Source organism: Melanerpes formicivorus, unplaced genomic scaffold (assembly GCF_026170545.1).
Source record: "Melanerpes formicivorus ecotype bairdi unplaced genomic scaffold, bMelFor1.0.p_v2 SCAF_114, whole genome shotgun sequence".
Classification (NCBI taxonomy): domain Eukaryota; kingdom Metazoa; phylum Chordata; class Aves; order Piciformes; family Picidae; genus Melanerpes; species Melanerpes formicivorus.
In genome coordinates, this window is record NW_027142466.1 from 755508 (window position 1) to 782867 (window position 27360).

The 27360-nt window shown below is 64.3% G+C and overlaps 4 protein-coding genes across 8 annotated transcripts in view; 2 read left to right on the plus strand and 2 right to left on the minus strand.

The window, feature by feature from the left end:
• The window catches only part of SIAE (sialic acid acetylesterase), a 13258-nt gene extending 6268 nt beyond the window's left edge, over positions 1-6990 (plus strand). For both annotated transcript variants that reach the window (XM_068167270.1, XM_068167269.1), the window contains 8 exons: positions 3688-3851; positions 3932-4070; positions 4152-4335; positions 4614-4723; positions 4835-4968; positions 5650-5804; positions 5883-6078; positions 6153-6990. In XM_068167270.1, the coding sequence (XP_068023371.1) occupies positions 3688-3851; positions 3932-4070; positions 4152-4335; positions 4614-4723; positions 4835-4968; positions 5650-5804; positions 5883-6078; positions 6153-6419 (1349 nt within the window). In that variant the 3' untranslated portion in view covers positions 6420-6990. The remainder of the gene's footprint in view (positions 1-3687; positions 3852-3931; positions 4071-4151; positions 4336-4613; positions 4724-4834; positions 4969-5649; positions 5805-5882; positions 6079-6152) is intronic.
• A 361-nt stretch (positions 6991-7351) lies between these two features.
• PANX3 (pannexin 3) lies at positions 7352-10132 on the minus strand. The gene is given in 6 exon segments (XM_068167234.1): positions 7352-7440; positions 8141-8793; positions 8908-9047; positions 9049-9123; positions 9203-9345; positions 9952-10132. Coding segments are annotated over 6 exon segments (1254 nt in total). The 3' UTR covers positions 7352-7378.
• Positions 10133-11129: 997 nt separating this feature from the next.
• On the minus strand, positions 11130-27147 carry PUS3 (pseudouridine synthase 3). 4 transcript variants are annotated; one of them, XM_068167282.1, is made up of 11 exons: positions 27087-27147; positions 23411-23823; positions 20376-20485; positions 19927-20117; positions 17783-18090; positions 14910-15075; positions 13827-14028; positions 13420-13513; positions 13189-13339; positions 11706-11803; positions 11130-11582 (listed from the first exon to the last, which is right to left on the minus strand). In XM_068167282.1, exons 2-11 carry the CDS (start codon positions 23786-23788, stop codon positions 11397-11399), a joined length of 1884 nt encoding a protein of 627 aa, XP_068023383.1. In that variant the 5' UTR covers positions 23789-23823; positions 27087-27147; the 3' UTR covers positions 11130-11396. The 4 variants fall into 4 exon arrangements, with proteins under 4 accessions (XP_068023383.1, XP_068023382.1, XP_068023386.1 ...); XM_068167281.1 differs by having other exon boundaries at positions 20376-20908; XM_068167284.1 differs by lacking the exons at positions 11130-11582; positions 11706-11803; positions 13189-13339; positions 13420-13513 and adding an exon at positions 13524-13618 and having other exon boundaries at positions 20376-20908.
• HYLS1 (HYLS1 centriolar and ciliogenesis associated) lies at positions 16997-25878 on the plus strand. The gene is made up of 2 exons (XM_068167286.1): positions 16997-17102; positions 24437-25878. Exon 2 carries the CDS (start codon positions 24450-24452, stop codon positions 25668-25670), a length of 1221 nt encoding a protein of 406 aa, XP_068023387.1. The 5' UTR covers positions 16997-17102; positions 24437-24449; the 3' UTR covers positions 25671-25878.
• Positions 27148-27360: the final 213 nt, after the last annotated feature.

Sequence of the window (27360 nt, forward strand, 5' to 3'; positions counted from 1 at the left end):
TCAGTCTGGGCCCCCCACCAAAGCTGGTGACAGTTAAAGGTCAGTCTGGGCCCCCCACCAAAGCTGGTGACTGTTAAAGGTCAGTCTGGGACCCCCACCAAAGCTGGTGACAGTTAAAGGTCAGTCTGGGCCCCCCACCAAAGCTGGTGACTGTTAAAGGTCAGTCTGAGACCCCCACCAAAGCTGGTGACAGTTAAAGGTCAGTCTGAGACCCCCACCAAAGCTGGTGACAGTTAAAGGTCCATCTGGGACCCCCACCAAAGCTGGTGACAGTTAAAGGTCCATCTGGGACCCCCACCAAAGCTGGTGACAGTTAAAGGTCAGTCTGGGACCCCCACCAAAGCTGGTGACTGTTAAAGGTCAGTCTGAGACCCCCACCAAAGCTGGTGACTGTTAAAGGTCCATCTGGGACCCCCACCAAAGCTGGTGACTGTTAAAGGTCAGTCTGGGCCCCCCACCAAAGCTGGTGACAGTTAAAGGTCAGTCTGGGACCCCCACCAAAGCTGGTGACTGTTAAAGGTCCATCTGGGACCCCCACCAAAGCTGGTGACTGTTAAAGGTCCATCTGGGACCCCCACCAAAGCTGGTGACTGTTAAAGGTCCATCTGGGACCCCCACCAAAGCTGGTGACTGTTAAAGGTCCATCTGGGACCCCCACCAAAGCTGGTGACAGTTAAAGGTCAGTCTGGGACCCCCACCAAAGCTGGTGACTGTTAAAGGTCAGTCTGGGCCCCCCACCAAAGCTGGTGACAGTTAAAGGTCAGTCTGGGACCCCCACCAAAGCTGGTGACTGTTAAAGGTCCATCTGGGACCCCCACCAAAGCTGGTGACTGTTAAAGGTCAGTCTGGGACCCCCACCAAAGCTGGTGACAGTTCAAGGTCAGTCTGAGCCCCCCACCAAAGCTGGTGACAGTTCAAGGTCAGTCTGAGCCCCCCACCAAAGCTGGTGACTGTTAAAGGTCAGTCTGGGACCCCCACCAAAGCTGGTGACAGCTAAAGGTCCATCTGGGACCCCCACCAAAGCTGGTGACAGTTCAAGGTCAGTCTGAGCCCCCCACCAAAGCTGGTGACTGTTAAAGGTCAGTCTGGGACCCCCACCAAAGCTGGTGACAGTTAAAGGTCAGTCTGGGACCCCCACCAAAGCTGGTGACTGTTAAAGGTCAGTCTGGGACCCCCACCAAAGCTGGTGACTGTTAAAGGTCCATCTGGGACCCCCACCAAAGCTGGTGACAGTTAAAGGTCCATCTGGGACCCCCACCAAAGCTGGTGACAGTTAAAGGTCCATCTGGGACCCCCACCAAAGCTGGTGACTGTTAAAGGTCCATCTGGGACCCCCACCAAAGCTGGTGACTGTTAAAGGTCAGTCTGGGCCCCCCACCAAAGCTGGTGACAGTTAAAGGTCAGTCTGGGACCCCCACCAAAGCTGGTGACTGTTAAAGGTCCATCTGGGCCCCCCACCAAAGCTGGTGACAGTTAAAGGTCCATCTGGGACCCCCACCAAAGCTGGTGACTGTTAAAGGTCAGTCTGGGCCCCCCACCAAAGCTGGTGACTGTTAAAGGTCAGTCTGGGACCCCCACCAAAGCTGGTGACTGTTAAAGGTCAGTCTGGGACCCCACCAAAGCTGGTGACTGTTAAAGGTCCATCTGGGACCCCCACCAAAGCTGGTGACTGTTAAAGGTCAGTCTGGGCCCCCCACCAAAGCTGGTGACAGTTAAAGGTCCATCTGGGACCCCCACCAAAGCTGGTGACAGTTAAAGGTCAGTCTGGGACCCCCACCAAAGCTGGTGACAGTTAAAGGTCCATCTGGGACCCCCACCAAAGCTGGTGACAGTTAAAGGTAGGTCTGGGACCCCCCACCAAAGCTGGTGACTGTTAAAGGTCAGTCTGGGCCCCCCACCAAAGCTGGTGAGAGTTAAAGGTCAGTCTGGGACCCCCACCAAAGCTGGTGACTGTTAAAGGTCGGTCTGGGACCCCCACCAAAGCTGGTGACTGTTAAAGGTCAGTCTGGGCCCCCCACCAAAGCTGGTGACAGTTAAAGGTCCATCTGGGACCCCCACCAAAGCTGGTGACTGTTAAAGGTCCATCTGGGACCCCCACCAAAGCTGGTGACTGTTAAAGGTCAGTCTGGGACCCCCACCAAAGCTGGTGACTGTTAAAGGTCCATCTGGGACCCCCACCAAAGCTGGTGACTGTTAAAGGTCCATCTGGGCCCCCCCACCAAAGCTGGTGACTGTTAAAGGTCCATCTGGGACCCCCACCAAAGCTGGTGACTGTTAAAGGTCCATCTGAGCCCCCCACCAAAGCTGGTGACAGTTAAAGGTCAGTCTGAGACCCCCACCAAAGCTGGTGACAGTTAAAGGTCAGTCTGGGACCCCCACCAAAGCTGGTGACAGTTAAAGGTCGGTCTGGGACCCCCACCAAAGCTGGTGACAGTTAAAGGTCAGTCTGAGACCCCCACCAAAGCTGGTGACAGTTAAAGGTCAGTCTGGGACCCCCACCAAAGCTGGTGACAGTTAAAGGTCGGTCTGGGACCCCCACCAGCCAGCTGCCTGGTGGCTGAGGAGCACCCAAATGGGTGCTGGGGTCTGTCCCACGGCTGCCCTGGGGTCGTGGAGGTGGCAGTGACATCCTGTGCTCCCCTAGGGCTGCGCTTTCCCCTCCTGCAGGAGATCCAAGGGGGGTTCCAGCCATCCCTGTCCCTGCCAGCAGCAGCCTTTGCTCACTTCGCTTTCCCAGCAGCCGGAGCCTGGAGTGGGAGGCACGGCGTAGGCCTGAGCCCGGCGCTGAGGCTGCAGGGGGGAGCTGGGGGTGGATTTCTCTCTTCTCCCTGTCAAAACCATTGCAGGGGAAATCTCCAGAGCTGCTTTTTTTGGGTGCACACCCCCCCCCCCCCGACAGAGGATCCTGCTGGGGATCTCTCAGCCCTGAGGGACGTCACCTTTGCAGGTAGAACCTTCCTGGAGGGCTCGCAGGTATCTCGGTGCGATCTGTGGGGCTGCTCATCACCCTCTGGGGGTGAAACTGGTGCCCAAAGGGCTCCTCCACAAACTGGAGAGCCTGGAGGCGTCTTGTGAGAGAGCAGAGATCTGCTGCTGCCAGGAGATCTGCAGGATCCGGGCCCAGCCAGGCTCAAATCCACACTGAGCTCCAGCAGAATATCTTTGCGCCTCGGCTCCGCGCCTCTAAAATTAGCCGGAGACATCTCAGTGTCACACATGCACACACCAAGCTGCTCCTGCAGGCCCCTGCCTCCCTGCAGCTTCTGCTCTGACACACATTTGCCTTCCAGATTTTCTTTGTAACCCCTCAGTTGCTGCAGGAGAAGCAACCTTCAGGAGGAGGAAAGGCCTTCAGGAGGAGGAAAGGCCTTCTGATGTGGAGAGCTTCCCAACTCCACATCCCCAGCCTGGCTCCATGGTGGGGAAGCTTCCCTTCCAAAATCCATGTGCCTGGCCTGGCTCCATGGTGGGGAAGCTTCCCTTCCAAACTCCACATCCCCAGCCTGGCTCCATGGTGGGGAAGCTTCCCTTCCCAACTCCACATCCCCAGCCTGGCTCCATGGTGGGGAAGCTTCCCCTCATGGTGTCTGTCCCTGCTGGTCAGCAGCCACTCATCAAACCTCTTCACAAAGGTCTTGAGGTCTTCATTGGGGTTGTGGAAAGGCAAGCATCATCTTCTTCTTCCAGGACCTTCTGGGACGTGGATGACTGTCCTGGACCCCATGGATCATGGTGGTCCCTATGAGCTGACAGCCACACAGGGCCTGGAGAACGTGACACTGGAGGACATCTACTTCGGGGATGTGTGGCTGTGCAGTGGGCAGAGCAACATGGCCATGACTGTGCTGCAGGTAGGCAGCTGCAGGGTCAGAGCCTCCCAGCCGAGGGATCAGGCTGGGCAGCTCCTGGGGTGCTCCCAACTCTTCCCCAGGTCGCCAATGCCAGCCAGGAGCTGGCCGCTGCCGCTCGCTACCCCCTGGTGCGGCTGCTGGCCGTGGCTCCTGCCCGCTCCGACGTGGAGCTGCAGGACCTGCAGCGCCTGGACCTGCCCTGGGCCGTCCCCACAGCCGGTGAGCACCTCCCAGAGGCGCTGCAGGTGGCCTCTTCTCCCTCCTCTGCCTGCCCTGTGTGACCCCCTGGCTCTCCCGCAGCAAACCTGGGCCATGGGAACTTCAGCTACTTCTCGGCCGTCTGCTGGCTGCTGGGCCGTGCCCTGTACGACGCCCGGCAGTACCCTGTGGGGCTGGTGGAGGCTGCCTGGGGGGGGACCCCCATCGAGGCCTGGTCCTCCCCGAGGGCTCTGCGGGCCTGTGGGCTCCTGGAGGACACGGGGAGGTGAGAGGCAGTGGGAACAACTCCTGCCCTGTGCCATGCTGCTTTTGCAGCTAATGACTCAGGGGGCATCCTGCATCACTTCCCCTCCCATCTCCTCTCCCAGGGCTTCCCTGCTCTCACCTCCAGGCATTGCCTGGCTGCTGTGGCTAAAATCCCCTCTGGGTAAATGGGGTGAGGGAGGAAGAGGACCCCAGGGCTCCCCTTTGCATGGTGCCTGCTTTACCTACACCAAGCCCCCTGTGTTTTGCCTCCCCCTTGAGCCCAACTTTGCCTTTCAGAGTGCCCCCCGGGCAGCCTGTGGGGGGCCCACAGACACCCTCGGTGCTGTGGAACGCCATGATCCACCCCCTGCTCCGCATGGCGCTGCGCGGCCTCGCCTGGTACCAAGGCAAGCCCAGATCGGGAGAGGTGGGGGGCGGAGGGGGGAGTCCCCTTCCCGAGGTGGGAGCAGCCCCACGGCTGTCCCCCCAGGCTCTCACCAGCCTGGCTCTGGGGGCAGGCGAGGCCAATGCCTTCCTGCACAGGGAGCAGTACAGCTGCAGCTTCCCGGCGCTGATCGCTGACTGGCGCCGTGCCGCCCACGCCGCCTCCGCCGGGCAGAGCCAGCCCCTGCTGCCCTTCGGCTTCGTGCAGGTGAGAGGGCAGCGAGGGGCAGCACCGGGGCACAGCAGCAGCAAGGACTCCTCGCTCCCAGCAGCACCTGGAGAGGCTGCAGCAGGGCCAGGGAAGGGCAAGGAAGCTGGGGAAGGGTGTGGAGAAGAGGGCTGGGGAGGAGCAGCTGAGGGAGCTGGGGGTGGGGAGGCTGGAGGAGAGGAGGCTGAGGGAGACCTCCTTGCCCTCTGCAGCTCCCTGCAAAGAGGCTGGAGCCAGGTGGGGCTTGGGCTCTGCTCCCAGGGAACAAGGGACAGGAGAAGAGGCAGTGGCCTCAGGCTGCCCCAGGGGAGGATCAGCTTGGCCATGAAGAATTTCTTCCCCTGGAGGGTTCTCAAGGCCTGGCCCAGGCTGCCCAGGGCAGTCCCTACCCCTGGAGGGGTTTGGAAGCCCTGGAGTTGTGGTGCTGAGGGTTCTGGTCTGGTGGTGTCCTGGCAGTGGGTAAGGGTTGGCCTCAGTGCTCTTAGAGGTCTCTTCCAACCAAACCAACTCTCCACCCCTCTCCTGGGGGCAGTGCTGTGGTGCTCAGGGAAGTGTCGCCCATCCCTTCCCCCCCAGCAGCTGGCGGGGGGAGGATGCAGCAAGCAGCTGGATTATTCCTGCCGGGGTGCTGGGTCCCGGCAGGTGGCTGAGCCGCACCCCCAGCTGCCCCTTGCCCCGCAGCTGTCCACCTACCGCCGGCAGAGCCCCGACGACAGCTTCGCGCGGCTGCGCTGGCACCAAACGGCCGATCTGGGCGTGGTGCCCAACGCCAGGATGCCAAACACCTTCATGGCCGTGGCCATGGACCTGGGCGATGAGCACTCGCCCTACGGCAGGCGAGTCCGGGCGGCGGGGCCCGGGGCGCGGCGGTGGAGCTCTCGGTGACCCGGAGCCTCCCTCCCTTTCCCCGACAGCATCCACCCCCGGGACAAGCAGACCGTGGCGCACCGGCTGCAGCTGGGCGCCAGGGCCGTGGCTTACGGGGAGAAGGCTGTGGTGTTCCAGGGGCCGTACCCCACCCGTGCCCTCCTGGACGTGACCGCGGGGCTGCTGAACCTCACCTACAGCCAGGAGCTGGTCTGGCGGCGCAGGGACATCCCGGCATTCGAGGTGAGGGCGGGGGAAGGCTCCTGGCCCGGCTGGCACAGGGCAGCCCACACTGATGGAGTGCTCTCCCCCTGCAGGTGTGCTGCGCCCGCCGCCGCGGGTGGGTGCCGGCGCCGCTGCTGGCGGTGGGGTCCCGCAGGGTGACGCTGGCGCTGGCAGGCTGCGGGCTGGTGCTGGGCCTGCGCTACGCCTGGGCAGAGTGGCCCTGCGAGTACCAGGCCTGTGCCCTCTACAACAGCCAGGGGCTGCCCGCACCTCCCTTCCTCCTGAACACCTCGAGGGAGGCCCCGGGGACAGCCCAAGCGGCCGGGATCAAGGAGCTGCTTCTCCTCCCCAGCTCCTGAACTCCTGGGGGGCTTTAGGTGAGGAGAGGCTGGGGCAGCTCCGACCCAGCTGGGGCAGCTCCGACCCGGCTGGGGCAGCTCAGACCCTGCTGGGGCAGCTCCGACCCTGCTGGGGCAGCTCAGACCCGCCTGGGGCTGGTGGCACTGTGACTCTCCCAGCTGCAGGTGGCTGCCTTGTGTCCTACTTTCCAGCTTTGGTTCCTGAAGTCAAGGCTGGGGGGCGGGGGGGGGGGCAGCCAATTTAACCAAAACTCATCAAACTGAGGTGAAGACAAGCAGCAGGACACAGAGGTGGGGGCTGAACCCCTTCACTGCTGCTCCTCCCTGTCCTCAGATATGGTCCTGATGGCCCCCAGGGACACCTCAACCTCTTGGGCACAGAGTGTGGACCCACAAAGCAGAGGGCTGGGAGGAGCTGGGGGGCTGGAGGTGAGGGGGGAGGGGAGAGGAGCTCTGTCAAAAGCATTCCACGGCAGGACACTGAGGCTGGCAGCTGCTCAGGGCATGCTGGAGTGTGGCAGCTGAGAGCCCTCCACCTCCCTCTGCTAATAAACAGCTAACAAAGAGGTAATGAACTGAAGTGCCTTGGTTTATCCTTGGATCCTTTTTGCCCCTCGCAGGAGCATCCTTTAGGTCTCCAGTTAATGCTTGGATTCTTAAAAGGTCTTTTCCAACCCAAACCATTCCATGATTCCCAGCTTCCTGCCCTAAAGGCAGGGAAATTGGTGTGGGAGAGGCACAAGGTGGCACCCAGCTCAGGGTGAGGCAGCCCAGAGGGTCTCTGCTCCCCAGCATCGGATGTTTAACTCTTTTCTTGCTGCATAAACCTAAGGAGAGGCCCTTCCCCCCCCCCCCCCCCCCCCCCGAGGCAGCTCGGGCTGGATCCAAACTGGTTTAATGCACTGGAGCAAGGAACAGATCCAGCTGGATCCCCGGGATCCTGCCTGCTCCTGGAGGGGTCAGGCAGAGCCGAATGAGTCCCGGGAGGCTTTTCCCAGCGCTTCCACTCCAGGCTTCACTTCTAGGCAAAGAGAGGAAGAGGAGGTCAGCAAAGTGGGCGAAGTGCAGCAGCCCAGGGGCGGTTGCCAGGCCAACGGAGCTGCTGCTGCCAGCTCGGCTCTGCTGTTCCTTACAGCTGCAGCATGGGATGAGGAAAGGAGCCTGGGAACCTGGATCCAGCCCTGCCCAGGATGAGCTGCTGGCAGGGCCTTGGCATCACTGCTGTGGGGGTTAGGGCTTGAAAAGGGGGACGAAAGGCTCCCCAACTCCTCAGAAGTGGCAGAGGGATGAGGCTCAGCCTTGGAGACCCAGCTCCAGCTCCCCACCAGGAGAAGGGGGGAGGAATGGCACCTTTGGCATCAGCTCCCCAGGAGTTCAAAGCACCTGATCCTGCTGGGTGTGGGCCCAGGAGGCTCCTTCCCAAAAATGGGGACCCCTCCAGCACCCTCCCAGTTTTGCCCAGAGCTTGGATCAAAGCCTCAAGCTCCACTTTCTGTTCCTATAGCAACTCCTTCCCACACGCCGGCGTCGCATCCCAGCTCCTGGAATCCAGCCCCAGCAGTACCCAGAGCTGGTGACCTCTGGCAGCTCCCCAAAACTCTGCAAGTCCTGGCTACAGTGGATGGATCCCAATCCCTCCCTGCTGGGACTGGGGAGCCCGAGGGCTGGGACTGGGGAGCCGAGAGGAGCAGGAGGAAGCCATCTCTACCGCACAAGCTCACCTCGAGCCCCGCCGTTGCAGAGGGCAGCACTGCCTTCGGCCTCAGGGTGCTTGGGTTTGGTGGTCTCCAGCCCAGCCAGCAGTGTCATGAAGTCCACCACGGTGTCGATGTCCTCCTTGTTGGCAGTGGCTTCCCTCAGGGCGCTGACGGCGTTGAGGCGGCTGAAGGAGGTGAGGTGAGAGATGTTGGCGCGGAGGAAGAGGAGGATGACGTTGAGGTCGTTGACAGGGCAGGTCAGCATCTTGCGGCTGAGCAGGTCGAAGGCAGGCAGCATCTCGTAGACAGAGAGCAGCCCTTTGTCCCACTGGCACAGCTGCAGGGCCCCGTAGAGCACGACGGGGATGAGCAGGACGTAGACGCAGCCGAGCGAGACGCTGGTGAGCTGGAAGATGGAGTAGAAGGGCAGCTTGCAGGGGATGAGGGGGGGGACGTGGGGCTCCGCCTGGAGCAGCCCCGTTCTGATGGAGCAGCTGAATTCATCCTGGAAGAAGATGTTGAGGTGGAGGAAGACCAAATAGAGGCAGGTGGCAGCCAGGAAGAGGAGCAGGAGGAGGTTCCTCAGGAGGTAGATGCAGACCAAGGAGTGGGAGTGCTGCTTGCAGCCCAGGTAGCGCTCCAGCAGCGGGAACTCGAAGTACCGCTCCCGGCGAGCCCTGCGGGACAGCGAGTCAGAGCCGCCCGCCCCAGGCCGCCCCACGTCCCCAGCACCCACCCGAGCGTGGAGGCACTTCAGAGGGCTGTGGTGACCAGGTGACCGCTGGCCTCACCTCTCATACTCCTCCCAGAAGGCCTCGGGCTCGGCGCTGGCCTGCTGCACCTTCCTCATGTGCTGCACCAGGCGCACGGAGCGGTTGTAGGACCTGTCCAGCTCGCCCATGATGAAGAGCAGGTCGCAGTGCAGGGCGGGGGGCGGCGGCGCAGCGCCACAGCAGGCAGGGCAGGTACATCAGCACCGCCACCAGCAGCAGCGAGTAGGGGAAGGCCTGGGGAAGGAGGCCAGCGCACGTCAAAGGGGGAGCCGGCTGGGAGCCGAGGGCACCGAGGCCTGGGCTGGGGCCGTACCTTGAGCGCCCAGAGGGACTTGGTGAAGGGCTGCCCCTCGGCGTCGGAGCCGTGGTGGAGCAGGGAGTCCCAGCAGGCAGTGTCGACGTAGGCAGCCTGCTTCCCGGTGAAGTTGGTGGGAGGGAAGCAGCTGATCTGGGAGCCTGCAGGTGGGGAGCAGAAGGGTGACCCTCAGCCACGGGGCACAGGCTGGGCCAAGGGGCTACAGGAGAGCGATGACATCTGACTGACAAAAAGCCTCTGTGTGCTCAGCCTGGGGCTGTGCTGCCCCAGCCAGGACTTCTCCATCCCTTCCTGGACACAAACCCTTTGAACGTGGTGGAGGGAACTGGAGAGCAGCCAGGAACCAGAGTCAGACCAAATCCCCACAGGGAAGTTGGCCAAGGCCAGGCTGAGCCTGAGGGCACAACACACCATCAATGCCACCCTCTGTGCTGCCTGACCAACCCCTGCCAGCACCTTCCTCCTCCTCCTCAGAGACACCCCCTGGCACCCAAAGGTGCTGGGAGCAAGCACCTGCGGGAGGAGCATCGATTCACCTTCCTAGCACCAATAATCTATCGAGCCCAATCACTAAACACCTCTGGAGACAAACCAGCTCCCAGACCAGGCTGCTCCACCTTGGATTGAGACCACCAGGGTTCTGCAGTGAGCAAACCACCACCAGCAACCGCTGGAGACTCAAAGACTCCCAAAGCCCCTGGAAGATTCCCAAAGCCCCTTGAAGACCCCCAAAGCCCCCAGCTCACCGGCAGAGAACTCGCGGGCGAAGGCCAAGGAGACGAGGCAGAGCGGCAGCCCCACGGTGACGAACTTGAGCAGGCGGTCGCTGGGCAGCTCCAGCCGCAGCCGCTGGGTGCGGGGCCCGCCCGGCTCCGGCAGCAGCGCATCCGACAGCATGAACTCGGCGGCCGTGTGGGACAGCGACATGCTGGCGGCCAGGAGCGGGAGCCTGCTGCTGCTGCTGTGCTGCTGGTGCTGCTGCTGCTGTGCTGCTGCCTGCTGCTGCTGCTGCTGCTGTGCTGCTGCCTGCTGCTGCTGGGGGCTTCTGCTGTCTGAGAGACTTTGCAGGACTGGAGCTCCGAAGTGGGCTGTTAAGTGAGAGCTTGAGCCAAGGGTAATGACAGGGGGACCTAGCTGGAAATAGCCTCCTCCAAAATAGCTAAAAGGCAGCCCTGTCCCTCCCTGGCCACAGCCACTCCCCAGCTCCTGGTGGTTTTAGGTCCCTCTCTCATAAATGATGTATTTTTGGTGGCATGTTCAAGGGCTGTGAGGCTCCCCAGCTACTTTCACCTCATCTTCAGAAGCAGAGAGCTGGGACACAGGGAACTGCCCTACCAAGAAGCCAGGTCGACAGTGGGGCACAAATGGCCTTTTCCAGCACCCAAACCAGCCAAGGGGGCTGGAGGAAGTCCCAGTGCCCACCTTTGGGGCCAGGCCACGAGACCCCAAATGCTGCTGGCCGCCATGTTGAGGCCGGCCAGCTTTTCAGCCTCACCACTCTCCTTCCCTCATGCCCTGAGGAGGCACCTGGCTCCACAGTAAGTTCCTGAGGGAGAAGGATCCTGATACCAGGATCTAGAAACAAGCAGTGAGCAAATCAGAAGAGGTGGTGGGACAGGAAAGATCCTCCTGAAGCAGAGCTGCTCCCAGAATCCTGTGCCAACGCCCCTGGCAGCACAGAGCAGAGGGAGTCCCAGAACTGCCCAGCCAAGGGGAGGAAATCCTCTGGGCACAGCCAAACAGCCCCTAGGAGCTGCCAAACTGAGCTTTCCAGGGGCTTGGGAGAGAGAGAGTCTCCAAAGCCAAGTGTGGAGTGTCTGGGGTGGGAGGAGAAGCTGCTAATGGCTCTGGACAGCCCTCAAAGCAGGAGGGCCAGCGGCCGGCGACCGAGACGCACCAGGCTGAGCACACAGACACGACCCCAGCAGGACTCAGCACCTTTATTGCTCACAAAGCTCAAACCAGGGACTGGAGCAAAGCCAGTCTCTGCCCAGCCTCGTTTCCCCAGACAAGAGGCTTTCCAGCCACGCAGCAGGGCCAGCAGCACAGGCAGGTACCTGGTCTGAGGCCACCAACACCACCACCAGGACAGGAGGTCTCTGGCAAGCAGCAGACTGCAGACTCCACGGCACTGCTGGGTCCAGGGAGGCTGCCCAGGGGCTGGAGGTGAGGAGATGGAGGGCAGCACTCCTCAGTCCTTGCTGATGTCCAGGTGCAGCTTCTCCAGCGTCCTCAGGAAGAAGGGGGGGGGCTTGCAGACCAGCTCCAGGCGCTGGCCCAGCGGCAGGCAGAGGCGCCGGGCGTGGAGGTGCAGGGGCAGGTGCCGAGCCTTGCTCTGCCGCAGCTTCAGCCTCCGCAGGGTGACCTCAGGGAGCTTCTGTGGGGGGGGACACGACACAGCCCTGCCACAACCTCCTCTCTGCAGCTGGCAGCGGAAGTCCCCGGCCTGGGAGCAGCTGGGGGCACAAAGGGATGGATGCAGCCCCAGGAGCTGCCTCACCTGCGGTGCCAGCTTGCTCCAGTGGGAGTATTTGTGATCCCCCAGGATGGGGCAGCCCAAGCCATAGGCCAGGTGGACTCGGATCTGGTGCTTCACCCCTGAAAGGAGGAGAAACACTGAACACTGGAGCAGGTTGCCAGAGATAGGGTGCAGGCCCCACCCCTGGAGTCACTGAGGGTCAGATTTGATGGGGCCCTGAGCAACCTGAGCTGGGTGGGGATGTCCCTGCTCAGTGCAGGAGAGTTGGACAAGATCATAGCATCACTGAGGGGTTTGGGTTGGGAGGGGCCTGAAAGATCATCCAGTTCCAATCTCCCTGCCATGGGTTAGTGCAGGGTTGCCAGCCCAGGCTGTTCAAGGCCTCATCCAGCCTGGCCTTGCACACCTCCAGGGAGGGGGCAGCCACAACCTCCCTGGGAACCTGTGCCAGTGTCTCCCCACCCTCAGTAGGAAGAATTCCTTCCTGAAGGGACCTTCCAGCTCACTGACTCTGTGATTCTGTGCCAGGCCTCAGCTCCCACCTCCCCCCACGGCTATTCCCAAGCCCCAGTCACCAGAGAGCTGCACAGCTGCAGACCCCAGCCCGGGGGTGCTGCATCCCCAGAGCTGAACCCAAAAGCGCTTTCACGTCTCCAGAGCTGCAGGGGCAGGGGCTGGCCGCGGGGGGAGGGGGTGAGGGGGGGGCTGGCTGCAGGGTGGGGCTAGCCGAGGGGAGGAGGGGCAGCTGGCCGCGAAAGGGGGGAGGGGGTGAGGGGGGGGCTGGCTGCAGGGTGGGGCTAGCCGCGGGGGGGAGGGGCGGCTGGCCGCGAAAGGGGGAGGGGGTGAGGGGGGGGCTGGCTGCAGGGTGGGGCTAGCCGCGGGGGGGGAGGGGCGGCTGGCCGCGAAAGGGGGAGGGGGAGAGGGGGTCTGGCCGCCAGGGGGGGAGGGAGAGATAGAAGAGGGGGAGAGGGGGGGGACTGGCCACGGGGGTGGGGGGTAGGGGGGGCTGGCCTGGGGGGAGGGGGTCTGGCCGCGGGGGTGGGGGGTAGGGGGGGCTGGCCGGGGGGGAGGGGGTCTGGCCGCGGGGGTGGGGGGTAGGGGGGGCTGGCCTGGGGGGAGGGGGTCTGGCCGCGGGGGTGGGGGGTAGGGGGGGCTGGCCGGGGGGGAGGGGGTCTGGCCGCGGGGGTGGGGGGTAGGGGGGGCTGGCCGGGGGGGAGGGGGGCTGGCCGCGGGGGTGAGGGGTAGGGGGGGCTGGCCGCGGGGGTGGGGGTAGGGGGGGCTGGCTGCGGGGGTTTGGGGGGCCGGCCGCGGGGGTGGGGGTAGGGGGGGCTGACCGGGGGGGAGGGGGTCTGGCCGCGGGGGTGAGGGGTAGGGGGGGCTGACCGGGGGGGAGGGGGTCTGGCCGCGGGGGTGAGGGGTAGGGGGTGCTGGCCGGGGGGTAGGGGGGGCTGGCCGCGGGGGTGGGGGGTAGGGGGCGTGTGTCGGGGGCGCCGGGGAGCCTCACCCGTGACGGGCTGCAGCTCCAGCAGCGAGCAGGCGGTGGCGCTGGCGAGGCGCCGGTACCGTGTGACTGCGCTCTCGGCACCGCGCTGCCGCCGCGTCCGCACCGGCTGCCCGCCCGCCTCGCACAGGCGGTAGTTGGGCGCCAGAGTCATCTGCAGGGGGCAGAGAGGGTGAGCGGGGGCAGGGGCACGGGGCTCGGGCAGCGGTGCCCAGCAGGCCGGCCCTGGCTCACCTTGTAGTGCGACTGGTGGCTCTGCACTGCCTTCTCCACGATGGGGATCTCCACGATGCCCTCGGCAGGGTCGGGCTCCCCCAGGGTGATTGCCCTGGGGAGGGAAGGCAGAAGTCCGGGGTGGGGGATGGGGGTTACACCAGCGGGAGGGGAACCCTCCCTAGATCCTTCTTCTCATGAGCCAGTCCCAAAAACGAGGCTTGAGGGGAGATAAAGACAGACAGAGAGCCTCACACCCTGCTGCCCCTTCAGCCCTCCTTCCAACCCTCCACAGCTGCTCGATTATCCCTTTAGCCCTCCCTCAGACCCTTCAAACCCTCCCCAGCCCCTTCTGACAGGCCCCCCAGCCGCTCCTCAAGCCCTCCTTTAACCTTTTGAAGCCATTTCTCCACCCAGCCCTTTCCTACCAGTAGGTCTTCTCCACCTGCCGGGTCTTGAAGAGGAGCCTGACCCTGTCTGCCACCTCCTTGCTCCGTGCCAGCACCATCACGCCTGTGGTCTCTTTGTCCAGCCGGTGGCAGAGGTGCAGGGGTTCAGCTCTCATGTTCCCCAGCATCTTAGCCAGGATGGGCAGCACGTCAGCGATGCAGTTCCTGACCCCGGGGCCTCCTGCAGAACCCACGAAGGCATCAGGGGAGAGGTTCACCTCGGAACAGAAGATGGAGGCAGGGACAGGGAGGGGACAAAACCTCCACGTCCCTCCCCAGGAAGGAAAGCTCAGCCTGGGGAGGATGGGGACAGAGGATGCCGCAGCTCAGCCGCGTGGCCTCGGCACAGCCGCGTGGTCTCAGCACAGCCTGCGTGGCCTCGGCACAGCCGCGTGGCCCTGACCATGGCTGCGTGGCCTCGGCACAGTCGCGTCGCCCTGGCATGGCCGCGTGGCCCTCACCACAGCCACATGGCCTCAGCACAGCCTACATGGCCTTGGCACGGCCCCGTGGCCTCGGCACAGCCTGCGTGGCCTCGGCATGGCCTACGTGGCCCTGGAACGACCACATGACCCTCAGCACAGCCGCGTGGCCTCGACCACAGCCGCGTGGTCACCACACAGCCGCGTGGCCCTTGGCACAGCCACATGGCCTCGGCACGGCCCCGTGGCCCTCACCACAGCCTGCGGGGCCTTGGCACAGCTGCGTGGCCTCGACCACAGCCACATGGCCCTTAGCACAGCCGCGTGGCCTCCGCACAGCCGCGTGGTCACCGCACAGCCGCGTGGCCTCGGCACAGCCGCGTGGTCACCGCACAGCCGTGTGGCCTCGGCACAGCCGCATGGTCACTGCACAGCTGTGTGGCCTCAGCACAGCTGCGTGGTCACCGCACAGCCGCGTGGCCTCAGCACAGCTGCGTGGTCACCGCACAGCTGTGTGGCCTTGGCACAGCCGCGTGGTCACCGCACAGCTGTGTGGCCTCAGCACAGCCGCGTGGCCTCAGCACAGCCTACGTGGCCCTGGCACAGCCTGCGTGGCCTCGGCACAGCCGCGGGGCCTCACCGTGCACGGGCAGGCCGTAGGGTTTGTTGATCACCACGACCTCCTCGTTCTGGAACAGGGTTCCCTCCTTGAGGATCTTGGCCAGCACGTTGGGGTGGAGCTGCTGCAGCCGCCTGCTCAGCCTGGCCAGCTGCCGCACCCGCCTCTGCGCTGGGTCGCTGGGCACCTGAGGGGAGCAGGGGCAGCCCTCAGGGGAGGCTGAGCAGCTCCTGGCTTTCACACAGAGCTCCTCTATGACCTTCCCCTGCTCCCCATCTGCTCCCACTCCTCGCTCCCCAGCAGTGCTGCGAGGTGCAGGGCAAGAATCACAGAACCGTTGTGGGTGGAGGAGTCAGACCCCGGAGCCCAGCCCTGAGCCCAGCACTGCCAGGGCACCACCACACCACAGCCCTCAGCACCACATCCACACAGCTCTCAAACCCCTCCAGGGATGGGGACTGCACCACTGCCCTGGGCAGCTCCTCAAGAGGCTGAAATTGTTCCTCAAGCCCAACCCAAACCTGCCCTGGTGCAACTTGAGGCCATTCCCTCTTGTGCTGTCCCCTGGTACCTGGGAGCAGAGCCCAAGCCCCACATCAGCCCAAGCTCCATTCACAGCAGAGAGCCAGAAAGTCTTCCCTCAGCCTGCTTTTATCACAGCATCACAGCATCAGTCAGGGTTGGAAGGGACCACAAGGCTCAGCCAGTCCCAACCCCCCTGCCATGGGCAGGGACACCCCACACTAGATCAGCCTGGCCACAGCCTCAGCCAGCCTGGCTGCAAACACCTCCAGGGCTGGGGCCCCAACCACCTCCCTGCACAACCCATTCCAGGGCTTCACCACTCTCATGGGGAAGAACTTCCTCCTCCCCTCCAGCCTCAATCTCCCCACCTCCAGCTTCATTCCATTCCCCCTAGTCCTAGCACTGCCTGAGATCCTGAGCAGTCCCTCCCCAGCCTTCCTGGAGCCCCCTGCAGATCCTGGAAGGCCACAATGAGGTCACCTGGGAGCCTTCTCTTCTCCAGACTGAACAGCCCCAACTCCTTCAGTCTGTCCTCACAGCAGAGCAGCTCCAGCCCTCTGCTCATCCTCCTGGCCCTGCTCTGGACACTTCCAGCCCCTCCACATCCCTCTTGCCATAGGGGCTCCAGAACTGGAGGCAGGACTCCAGGTGGGGTCTCCCCAGAGCTGAGCAGAGGGGGAGAATCACCTCCCTTGCCCTGCTGGCCACACTTCTGCTGCAGCCCAGGCTCTGGTTGGCTTTCTGGGCTGCAAGTGCATGATGAACAACCCTAGGCTCCTCAGCTGCTTTTCAGGAGTTCTCCAGACCTTTCTTCTTGCTCTCCAGACCCTTCCCCAGCTTCCTTGCCCTTCCCTGGCCCTGCTGCAGCCTCTCCAGCTCCTGCTGGCAGCCAGGAGCCCAGAGCTGAAGGCAGCACTCCAGGGCTGGCCTCAGCAGTGCCCAGCCCAGGGGCACAATCCCTGCCCTGCTCCTGCTGCCCACACCATTGCTGCTCCAGGCCAGGCTGCTGGTGGCCTTCCTGCCCAGCTGGGCACCCCCTGGCTCCTCTCCAGCTGCTGCCAACCAACATCCTCCACGGGGCAGCTTGCAGCCACCCTGCCTCCAGCCTGGAGCGTTCCTGGGGGTGCTCGGCCCCGCGGATCCGCACCGCAGCGCGGCCGGGCGTGCAGCCTGCGGGGCAGGCCGGAGCTGTACTCCCGGAGCCGCTCCCCTCCGGGCCCGCCCGGGCCGCACGTGTCGCTCCCCGCTCACCTCTGGCTTCTCCTCCTCCTTTTTTTGCGCTCGCAGCCGCTCCGCCAGCTTCTCCGCGCGCGGAGCCTCCGCCGCCGCCGCCCGCCCGGCACCGCCGGCGGCACTGCTGGCAGCCCGCACGGCCTGGCCCATGCCGGCCGTAAGCCGCCGCCACAGCCCGCGGCCGCCGCTGGCCGCCGCCATCTTCCTGCCGCTTTCCCCTCCTCCCCCTTCCGGCCAATGGCAGCGTCGCGAAGGCGGGGCGAAGGCCCCCTCGCCCAATCGGAAGGGTGGGGGGGCTACCGGCTGAGCGACACCCGCGCTGCCCAATGGAGTCGCAGCGACGGCGCCCGTCCGGCGGTTTAAATGCCGGCGACGGTTGGCGGTGGCCTCGGTAACAATCGCGGCCGGGAGGAGGGCAGCGGCGGCAGCAGGAGGGCAGCGGCGGCGTCCTGCCAGGTACGGCGGGGTGCGGCCTGCGAGCGGGAACCCGAGCAGGTGGGGTGGGCCTCAGCAAGGTCCCCAGAGTGGGGGGCGGTCTCGTGGAATCCATAAACACTGCGCTCAGAAGCTGCAGCCTGGGCTCAGCCAGGAGTCAGAGCAGGGCGAGAGGCTCTGGTGGGACTGCGGGACCCCTGCTCCCCGCCCAGGCTCCCCCCTTACACCCCACGGACAGCAGCACTGCACGCACTGTCCTGGGACCTATGGAGTTAGCACCAGAAAAGTGCCTTTTTCTTTGGCCGGTTAAGAAAGCTGAAGAAGGCTGAGCTCCCCCCAGTCCCTCCACCCCCCAGGCACAGCAGCATGCCGCAGGTGTCCTTGCCATGGAGCCCTGGCAAGCTGCACTCCTTGGTCACTCCACGAAGAGGGGGAGAGAGGGGGGAGGAACAGCCCCCCCCCCCCCCCGGGCACAGCAGCGCTGCACAGACTTTCCTGCCCCCGATAAAATCAGCACTGTGTAAATGCTTTGTGTGGTCAGCTAAGAAAACCAGAGGGGGCTGAGGCAGCCCCCAGCCCCCAGACACAGCAGCACTCTGCAAGACTTCATGACATTTATAAAAAGAGCCCTGAAAAAAAAAGCCTCTTTCTGCCCCGACCCCCCCCGGGCACCCTGCTGCCCCCCGGCACCCTCACTCCACCTCCACGCAGAGCCTTTTGGCAGGCTGCTCTGTGCCGCCGCCGCCGCTCTCCAGGGCGGCTCCCTGCTGACTCCTCTTGGCCTCGGGGGGCTGCTGCTCCTCCTCCCCGGCCGGGGGCAGCCCGGGGGGGCTCTCGATGCGGCCCCTGCGCACGAAGTGCCGGATCCTGGCCTCCAGCCCCTCGCACTTGGGCCGCGCCAGCAGCGGTTTGTAGGTGCGGGCTCGGACGCCTTCCATGAAGCTGCTGGTCTGGCTGTGCAGGGCAGGCTTCAGCTCTCCCCACGGGATGGTTGTGCTGCTCCCTGGGCCTGTAATGGGATTAGAAGAGCAGCAGTTGTTTGCATAATCTGCTTCATTGCCCCTTGGTAGCCCAGGCTGCCCAGGGAGGTGGTGGAAGACTCCTGCCTGGAGGTGTTTGCAGCCAGGCTGGAGGTGGCTGTGAGCAACCTGCTGCGGTGTGAGGTGTCCCTGCCCATGGCAGGGGGCTTGGAACTTGAGCTCCCTTCCAGCACTGACAGTTCTGTGATTCTATGATTTCTACAACCTGTTCCCCACCCTGCTGTCATTCCAAGTTCTTTGCCTGCAGTCCTGATCACAGAGGCAGGGGAAAAGTGGGAAAGAGATGTAGAGACCCAAGAGTGAAGTCATAAACCTGCTGTGTGGGTGCTGTTTTTCTCTGCTTCTAATCAAGTGATGTCCACACCAAGTGGTTTCTTTGTTTTCTACTGGGAGAACATTTAGGGCTAAGAAGCTGCTGAGGTGCATGGAGCAGCTCTGGTAGGAGCAAAGGCTGAGAGGCCTGGGGCTGAGAGCCTGCAGAAGAGCAGCCCCAGAGCAATGCTCAGCAATGCTCAGCAAGAGCTGAAGGGCCCCTGGGGGGCAAGAGGCTGGGGCCAGGCTCTGCTGAGTGGTGGCCAGGGCCAGGCCAAGGGGCAGTGGGCAGAGAGTGGAGGCCAGGAGGTTGGAGGGGAAGAGGAGGAGAAAGTTGTTTGTTGGGAGGGTGCTGGAGGCCTGGAGCAGGCTGCCCAGAGAGGTTGTGGAGTGTCCTGGTGTGGAGAGCTTCCAACCCCCCCTGGGCACTGTGCCCCTGGGCAAGCTGCTGGGGGTGCCCTGCTGGAGCAGGGCCTGGGCTGGGGGAGCTCCAGGGGTCACTTCCACCCCATCCATGCTGGAGCTCTGTGGTTTCTGTGCATTGGGGTATGAGTTAGAGGTAAGTTGGTGTGCATGTGAGCTTGCCCTTCGCTGGAGCTCTGTAAATTCTGTTTCTTTTACTGTCTTGGGTGAACACTTCAGCTCTGATATAGACTCAGTTGAACTCAATCTTGTCATCCAGACAAGCTGGAGAAGTGGAACTGGTGACCCTCCTGACATTCACCAAGGCCAAGGGCAAGGTCCTGCAGCTGGCACAGGACAACCCCAGTGCCAGCCCAGGCTGGGGCTGAGGAGAAGGCCTTGGGGGTGCTGGGGGTGCAGAGCTGGCCAGGAGCCGGCACCCAGCGCTGCCAGCCCAGCCCCAGCCTGGCCTGGGCTGAGCCCCAGCAGGGTGGGCAGCAGGGGCAGGGAGGGGATTCTGCCCCTCTGCTCTGCTCTGCTCACCCCCCCTGCAGGGCTGGGGCAGCTCTGGAGCCCTCAGCACAGCACAGGCAGGGAGCTGGGGCAGCAGGGCCAGAGGAGGCCACAGCAGTGCTGGCAGGGCTGGAAGCCCTCTGCTGGGAGCCAGGCTGAGAGAGTTGGCCTTGGGCAGCCTGCAGAGGAGAAGGCTCCAGGGACACCTTCTGCTGGCCTCCCAGCACCTGAAGCAAGCTGGGGCCAGAGCTTGGAGCAGGGCCTGTTGGGCCAGGCCAAGGGGGGATGGTTTGGAAGGCCAAGAGGGAGCTTGAGAGGGGAGAGAAGGAGAAATGGTTGGTGCTGAGGCTGGGGAGAGCCTGGCCCAGGCTGCCCAGAGAGGTGGAGCTGCCCCATGGCTGGCAGCAGGGCAGGGCAGGTTGGTTGGGGCTGGGAGCAGCCTGCTGTGGCTGGGGATGTCCCTGGGGGCTGCACTGGATGAGCTTTGGGGATCCCTTCCCACCCAAACCATTCCACACTTCCTCTCAGAGGATGTTTCCAACCTTACATGACCCTGTCCCCTCAAGCCCCTCCCTTACTGTTGTCAGCTGGCACGGGGGCAGCCTCCAGCCCCTGTAACATGTCCCTCAGCACCTGAGTCTTGACAGCCTGGCTGGCCCACAGCTGCTGCAGGTGGGTGACGTTGAACTCCTGCACGTCGCGGTCGTAGAGCCACTGCAGGTTCTCAAACTCACAGTTGTAGAGGACCAGGGGAAACTCCACAGCCATGCTGGGGGGAGAGAGAGAGAGAGAGCAGGTGTCAGCTGCTGCTGTGAGCAAGCCTCCCATCAGCCTCTGCTCCCTGCCACGCTCATCGCCTTCTCCTCTGGGAACGGAACAGTCCCAACAAGGATCCCAGGGATCGGAGCCCTCAGAAGCTTGTCTGGGGGGAGGAGCCCCAGGGCCTGTCTGGACAGCTCCTGCAGAGGCCCGTGGGGCGCGGCGGCAGCGCGGTGCAGCCCGCAGGGGCCGCGCCCTGCGCCCCTACCTGTACTGCGGCTTCCGGGGGTTCTTCTCCACGTCCAGCAGCTCGTCGATGACCTCCGGGCTCTCCGCGCCCTGGCCGACGAGGAAGAGGATGGCCATCATGCAGCGCACCTGGTGGTAGAGGAAGGCCTGCCCGGTCACCTCGAACTGGCAGAGGCCGAAGGGGTCGGGGGGCTCGGCGGGCGGCAGGCGGGTGACGGCGGCGCGCAGCACGGTGCGGCGGAAGGCCAGGACGCCGTTGGCCACGTCCATCTTGCAGAGGTTGCGGAAGTCGTGGGTGCCCACGAAGCGCTGCGCCGCCGCGTGCATGCGCCCCACGTCCAGCCCGCCGCGCGGGAAGAAGTAGCGGTAGGTCCTGCGCAGGCAGCTGAAGCGGGCGCTGAAGTCGGGGCCCACCGGCGCCCAGGCCAGCACCCGGATGTCGGCCGGCAGCACCCTGTTGAGCATGTGCGTGTAGCGCAGCTCCTGCTGCCCCCCGCCGCCCTGCGGCTGCCCCGGCCCCGAGAGGCTGGAGCGCAGGTCCAGGGAGATCACCTGTGGGGCGAGGGACACCAGGGTTAGCTCACGGCTGTGCCGCCGGGCACCGTGCCGCCACCGCCGCCGCCGGCCTCTGCCCGCTCCCCCGCAGAAGCGATTCAGGATCTCCTCCAGAGGAAGGTGTCTGAAACGGGCATCTCGCCGCCCCTGCCTGTGGGTGCCTCTGCAGCGCTGCTGCCAGATGCCTCCCCTTCCTTTCATAAACCAGAGCGCTGCAGGCTGCCTACGGAGGGAGCCTGGGCTGGAAGCGGCTTCAGCTTCAGGCAGACTTCAGGATCTCAGCTGATTCTGTGCCCTCTTTTTATTGCTGGAGGAGATGCTGAAGGCAGGAGCAGCCCTGGCTGGCTGGGAAACCTGGTGTGGGGACGACGACACCGGTGCCAGCATGCGTCAAGGCTGACCCAGAGCTTGCTTTGCGTGACTCAGCTCCTGAAGGAGAGCAGACAGCGCAAACCTGAGCCCCAGCCGGGCCAGTGGGGCACAGCTGAGGGCAGCTCTGAGCCCCAGCCAGGCCGGTGGGGCACAAGTGGGGCACAGCTGAGGGCAGCTCTGAGCCCCAGCCAGGCCGGTGGGGCACAAGTGGGGCACAGCTGAGGGCAGCTCTGAGCCCCAGCCAGGCCGGTGGGGCACAAGTGGGGCACAGCTGAGGGCAGCTCTGAGCCCCAGCCAGGCCGGTGGGGCACAGCTGAGGGCAGCTCTGAGCCCCAACCAGGCCGGTGGGGCACAAGTGGGGCACAGCTGGGGGCAGCTCTGAGCCTCAGCCAGGCCAGTGGGGCACAGCTGGGGGCAGCTCCGAGCCCCAGCCAGGCCAGTGGGGCACAGCTGAGGGCAGCTCTGAGCCCCAACCAGGCCAGTGGGGCACAGCTGAGGGCAGCTCTGAGCCTCAGCCTGGCCGGTGGGGCACAAGTGGGGCACAGCTGAGGGCAGCTCTGAGCCCCAGCCAGGCCGGTGGGGCACAGCTGAGGGCAGCTCCGAGCTCCAGCCAGGCCAGTGGGGCACAGCTGAGGGCAGCTCTGAGCCTCAGCCAGGCCGGTGGGGCCTGGCCGTGCTGGCTCTGAGCCCACACCACCCCAGTAAGGAGAACTGGAGCCAGCTCCAAGCCCAAACTACTCCAGCAAGGCAAATGTGAGCCAGCTCCGAGGCAAAGCTGAGCCAGCTCCAGCTCCCAGGCTGGGCCAGCCTGGCCTGGGCACGAGGCTGTGGCTGTGGCTGTGCCTGCTCCCATGGCTCAGTGCCTCCCTTCCCTCCAGATCCTGCTCCCACGCTCCCTTCTGCTGGCTGTGCCTCCCCTCAGCCCCTTGCAGGCAGGAATTCAGCTGCAGGAAGCCAGCCAGGAACTGGATTTTGGGGGGGCTGTGGAACTGGCAGGAGAGCATCTCCCGAGGAAGGGACATCTCCCTGTGCTGCCCTGGGGAAGCTGAAACCTAAACCCCGTTTTGTCATCCCAAAAAAGGCCCCTGGGGGAAAAATGGTATCAGGGTGGGGGAAAAGTAGGGCTGGGATGGAAAACTGGGATAAGTATAAGGAATACTGGTGCTGAGAGGGGGAAATCAGGCACCAATGTGGAAAAAACCTGGCACTGGGATGGAAAACTAGGACTAATATCAAAAATGAGGACTAAGATGGGGAAAATTGGCTCAAGTATGGATAAAAATGGGCACTGTGTGGGAATAGTGGCACTGGCGTGGAAAATGGGGAGAAATGTGGGGAAAAAACGGACAGGCTGCAGAGCTGTGCTGAGGAGAACCTCAGGAGGGTCAATAAGGCCAAGGGCAAGGTCCTGCCCCTGGGTCAGGGCAGCCCTGGGTAGCAGCCCAGGCTGGGGGTGAGGAGAGTGAGGGCAGCCCTGCAGGGAAGGCCTTGGGGGTGCTGGGGGGGAGCAGCTGGGCAGGAGCCAGCAATGGGCACTGGCAGCACAGGAGGCCAAGGGCAGCCTGGGCTGCAGCCAAAGCAGTGTGGCCAGAGCTGGAGAGAGGATCCTGCCCCTCTGCTCTGCTCTGGGGAGACCTCAGCGGCAGGGCTGGGGCCAGCTCTGGAGCCCTCAACACCAGAGGGACCTGGAGCTGCTGGAGAGGCTCCAGAGGAGGCTGCGGATGAGGCCCTGAGCAGCCTGCTCTAGTTGGAGGTGTCCCTGCTGCCTGCAGGGGGGTTGGACAAAGATGACCTTGGAGGTTCCCTTTCAAGACAATGCAATCTCTGAAGCAGTAATATGGAAAGCTGGGGCTGTTGATGGAGAAAACTGGCACCAAGAGGGGGGAAAACGAGGACTAATGTGGCAAAGAGTGGTGCCGAGCTGGAGAGAAGTGGCACCAGCGAGGGAACCGTGGCACAGGTGTGGCAACTGGCAGAGCTCTGGCACTGCTGAGGCTCTGCAGCCATCACCCCGCTGCAGCAGCTCATCACCAGCCCCATCTTCAAAGCTGATGGCTTTCAAAGCCCACCCCCTGCTGCTCGGTGGAGAGCACCTCCAGTGGCCCTGCCTCCCCGCTGGCAGCTGACCTGTCCGAAGGCGCTGACCCCCTTGTCGGTGCGGCCGCAGCGGTGGTAGTTGGAGCTCTGCCTGCTGTCCACCAGCCGTGTCTTCGTCAAGGCCTCGAAGAGCTTCTCCTCCACGGTGTTGCTGGTGTTCTCCTGGCTGGCAAAGCCCTGGTAGCCCCAGCCCAGGTAGGCAATCTTCAGTGCCACGCGCCTGCGGCCATGGGCGCCGAAGTCAAAAGGCCTCTGCTGCTGTTTCCTGCCCCTGCCGGGGCCTGCAGGAGCCTCCCCTCTGCTGCTGTCCTCCTGGAGCTTCTCCCGCAGCCGCTTCACCTCCTCTTCCAGCTCCTGCACCCTCCTCAGGAGCTGCTCTGGATCGGGAGCTGTGTTCCCCTCTGCCATGGAGCCTGAAGGAGTCGCTGGCAGCAGCCTGGGCTCTGCAGGGGAAGGAACTGCAGGATGTCAGCGCTTGGAATCACAGCAGCAGCCCGCTGGGGAAAGACCTCAGAGATCACCAAGTCCAACCTAATCCCCAGCACCTCCTGACAACCAAACCCTGGCTCCCAGTGCCACATCCAAGCCTTTTTGAACACCTCCAGGGATGGGGACTCCACCACCTCCCTGGGCAGCACATCCCAAGGGCCAATCTCTCTTGCTGGGAAGAGCTTTATCCTCACCTCCAGCCTGATCCTCCTTGGTGCAGTTTGCAGCCCCTCTGCCCCAGCCTGGAGCCTTGCTGGGGCGGTGGTGAACCAAGGGCAGGACCCAGCCCTTGGCTTTGTTGAACCTCATCCTTGCAGCCTGCCCAGGTCCCTCTGCAGAGCCTCCAACCCTCCAGCAGCTCAACACAGCCACCCAGCTTGGTGCCCCCTGCAGCCTGCCCGAGGGTGAAGGAGCCTTCTGCTGGCAGCAGGAGCTTGAGCAGCACAGCCCAGATCCCCCAACCTAAACCAACCTCCCTGAACTCTAGAGTTTGAGCGTTAGAGCTTCCCTGATGGCTTTATCCAGCTCCAACCTGACACAAATTAACTCTAGCATATTTTCTTGCAGCTTGGTGGCAATCATGGAGGAGCTGACAGGACTGCAGGGGCTTGGCCAGGTCCCCCCAGAGGATGAGGAGCAGCTGGCAGCCAGGCTGGCCCTGTATGCCCAGCAAGAAGACAGTGAGGAGTGGACACAGCCCTCTGAGGACCCCTACTCCGAGGCCTCTCTCTCCTTGGAGGTGCAGCCAGCCCTGCCCGAGGAGCAGAGGGGCACCAGGAGGTTGGTGATGAAGAGGAAGGTGCTGAGGCACAGACCCGACGGAAGAGTGGAGGTTACTGATGAGTCAGAGTACAACCCCAAGGTGTGGAGACTGAGGGAGGGAATGCTTCAGCCCAGGGCTGAAGACAGCATCTCCGAGGGGCAGCCAGCATCTCTGAGCCCGGGCAGCACCTCCGAGGGGCAGCCAGCATCTCTGAGCCCGGGCAGCACCTCCGAGGGGCAGCCAGCATCTCTGAGCCCGGGCAGCATCTCTGAGGGGCAGCCAGCATCTCTGAGCCCGGGCAGCATCTCTGAGGGGCAGCCAGCATCTCTGAGCCCGGGCAGCATCTCTGAGGGGCAGCCAGCATCTCTGAGCCCGGGCAGCATCTCTGAGGGGCAGCCAGCATCTCTGAGCCCGGGCAGCATCTCTGAGGGGCAGCCAGCATCTCTGAGCCCGGGCAGCATCTCTGAGGGGCAGCCAGCATCTCTGAGCCCGGGCAGCATCTCTGAGGGGCAGCCAGCATCTCTGAGCCCGGGCAGCATCTCTGAGGGGCAGCCAGCATCTCTGAGCCCGGGCAGCATCTCTGAGGGGCAGATGGAGACCAGCAGCTCCAGCTTCCCCCACGAGTCCGCCGGGGACAGTCCCCTCTTCATCCTCAGGGACTTGCCGAGCCGCAGCTCTCGCGCTTCCCAGTGCAGCACCGTACCCAAATCCTTCATGCCCCCTCGGCTGGAGCCGCTGGGACAGCCCCGAGTCAAGACCGACTGCGTGGCCAAGTACCTGGAGTACAAGCGGGAGTGGGAGAGGCTGGGGATCCCGGGGGAGGCGCCGCGGGAGGAGCTGCGCAGGGCCGTCCGGGAGCAGATGCGCTGCCCGCCCGCGCTGCCCGCCAAGCCGCGGCGCCCCCTGGCGCCCAGCAGCTACACGGCGCCCGGCGAGAAGCCGCGGGCGGCGCTGCGCTGGGAGGTGCGCTGGCACCTGGCCAACGGCCTGCTGCCCTGCAGCGCCGCCCGCCGGCCCTCCAACGCCCACAGCTGTTAGCCCCTCGGGCAGCGGGGTCCTCCCCGGCGCCCCCCCCGGCGAGGCTCGGCTCATCTGTGGCAGCTGGGGGGTAGCTCCGGGTGAATAAAAGCTGGGGAGAGTTTGGGAGGGTGCTGCGGGTTATTTATTCTCCACCTCTCCCTTCCCCCCCTACATCTTGCCTCCTCTTGCCTCATTTTACCTCCTTTGGATAATAAATTACTTTTAGGGTGGCATAAAGGTAAAAGTATTTTCCTCCCGGAGGATGCCCTGAAGGGACGGGTGGGGGGGGAAGGGGGCAGTTACTCAGCCATGCAGAAAGGGTCCCTGAAACAGGGGTGGAAGGGCTGCAGGACAGGGAGTTGGTGAGGGGCTCCCCCCAGACCTCTGGAGGGGAGCAGATGATTGACCCTGTGTGGGAGCTTCACCCCAGCTTGGCACCTTGCTTGCCACCCAAACTGGGAGGGGGCTGGCACCCCAGGGGTCGTGTGGGATAGGGGTGTCCTGATTCTCCATCCAGCTGTGAGGGAGGCATTGTCCTCCAGGATCCCAGGTAACCCCCCCAAAACCCCACAGGGAGCAGTTCTGGCACCCTCGGGGGTCTCTGCTCCTCTACCACGCCAGGAAAGCATGGCCTATGAGGAGCATCCCAGGGAGCTGGGGGGGTTGAGGCTGGAGCAGAGGAGGCTGAGGGAGAGCTCCTTGCTCTCTGCAGCTCCCTGCAGGGAGGTTGGGGCGAGGAGGGGGCAGCCTCTGCTCCTTGGTGCCAAGGGCCAGGAGCAGAGGCAATGGTTGCAAGCTGCAGCAGGGGAGGCTGAGGCTGGCTCTCAGGAAACCTTTCTGCCCTGGGAGGGTTCCCAAAGCTTGGAAGTGGCTGCCCAGGGCAGTGCTGGAGTCTCCCTCCCTGGGGGTGGTGCTGAGGTCCAGGGTTTGGTGCTGAGCCTGCAGTGCTGGGGGAGCTGCAGGGCTCTGCCAGCTGCATGGGTTCTGTGATTCCAATGTCCTTCCGCTTCGTTCCGTGGTGTCCTTGGCCCCAACCTCCGAGGCGAGGCTCTCTGCCTGCCCGAGGGCCAGCACCAGCACGCTGCGGGGTCCCAGCTCTTCCGCTCCCCCAGAGACCCTCCCCCAACCCCGGCAGGGTCGCTGCTCCTCCACCACCCCTCCCATGGCCACTGTCCCCTGCACACCCCACCCCGCCCTGTGGGCAGGGCCCTGTCGCCGCCGCACCTTGAGGACCACCCGGACCCCTGCGGGCCCGGCGCCGGCACCGTACCGGGGCAGGGCCCCTCCGTGCCCTCCGGGATCCCTGTCTCCAGCGACCCCCTACAGCCTCCCGGGGGACAGCACCGGCAGCCTGCGCGCTCCCGCCTCTCCCGTCCTGCCGGGATACCCCACCCGGGACCCCCTCCGGCGCGGAACGACCCAGACCAGCCCTACCTGCGGGTCAGTGCCGGTGCCGGTGCCGCGGAGCTGCCGCCCCATCAGTCACGCTTCCGCTGCCACTTCCGGTGCCGCCGCTGCCGGCCGCCAGGGGCGCTGCGCCGCCTGCTGCCGGCCGCCAGGGGCGCTGCGCCGCCTGCTGCCGGCCGCCAGGGGCGCTGCGCCGCCTGCTCTCTGCTGCCAGGGGCGCTGCGCCGCCTGCTCTCTGCTGCCAGGGGCGCTGCGCCGCCTGCTCCCTGCCGCCAGGGGCGCTGCGCCGCCTGCTGCCGGC

Bases quoted from the DNA above. Each gene is read 5' to 3' on its own strand.
- PUS3 (XM_068167281.1), bottom strand. From the start codon at position 23,788: ATGGCAGAGGGGAACACAGCTCCCGATCCAGAGCAGCTCCTGAGGAGG. The intron at 20,909-23,410 runs GTCAGCTGCCAG...CTCGCCCCACAG, and splicing joins GGGTCAGCGCCTTCGGACAG to GTGATCTCCCTGGACCTGCG. The intron at 13,514-13,826 runs GTAGGAAAGGGC...TTCCCTCCCCAG, and splicing joins CAGGTGGAGAAGACCTACTG to GGCAATCACCCTGGGGGAGC.
- HYLS1 (XM_068167286.1), top strand. From the start codon at position 24,450: ATGGAGGAGCTGACAGGACTGCAGGGGCTTGGCCAGGTCCCCCCAGAG.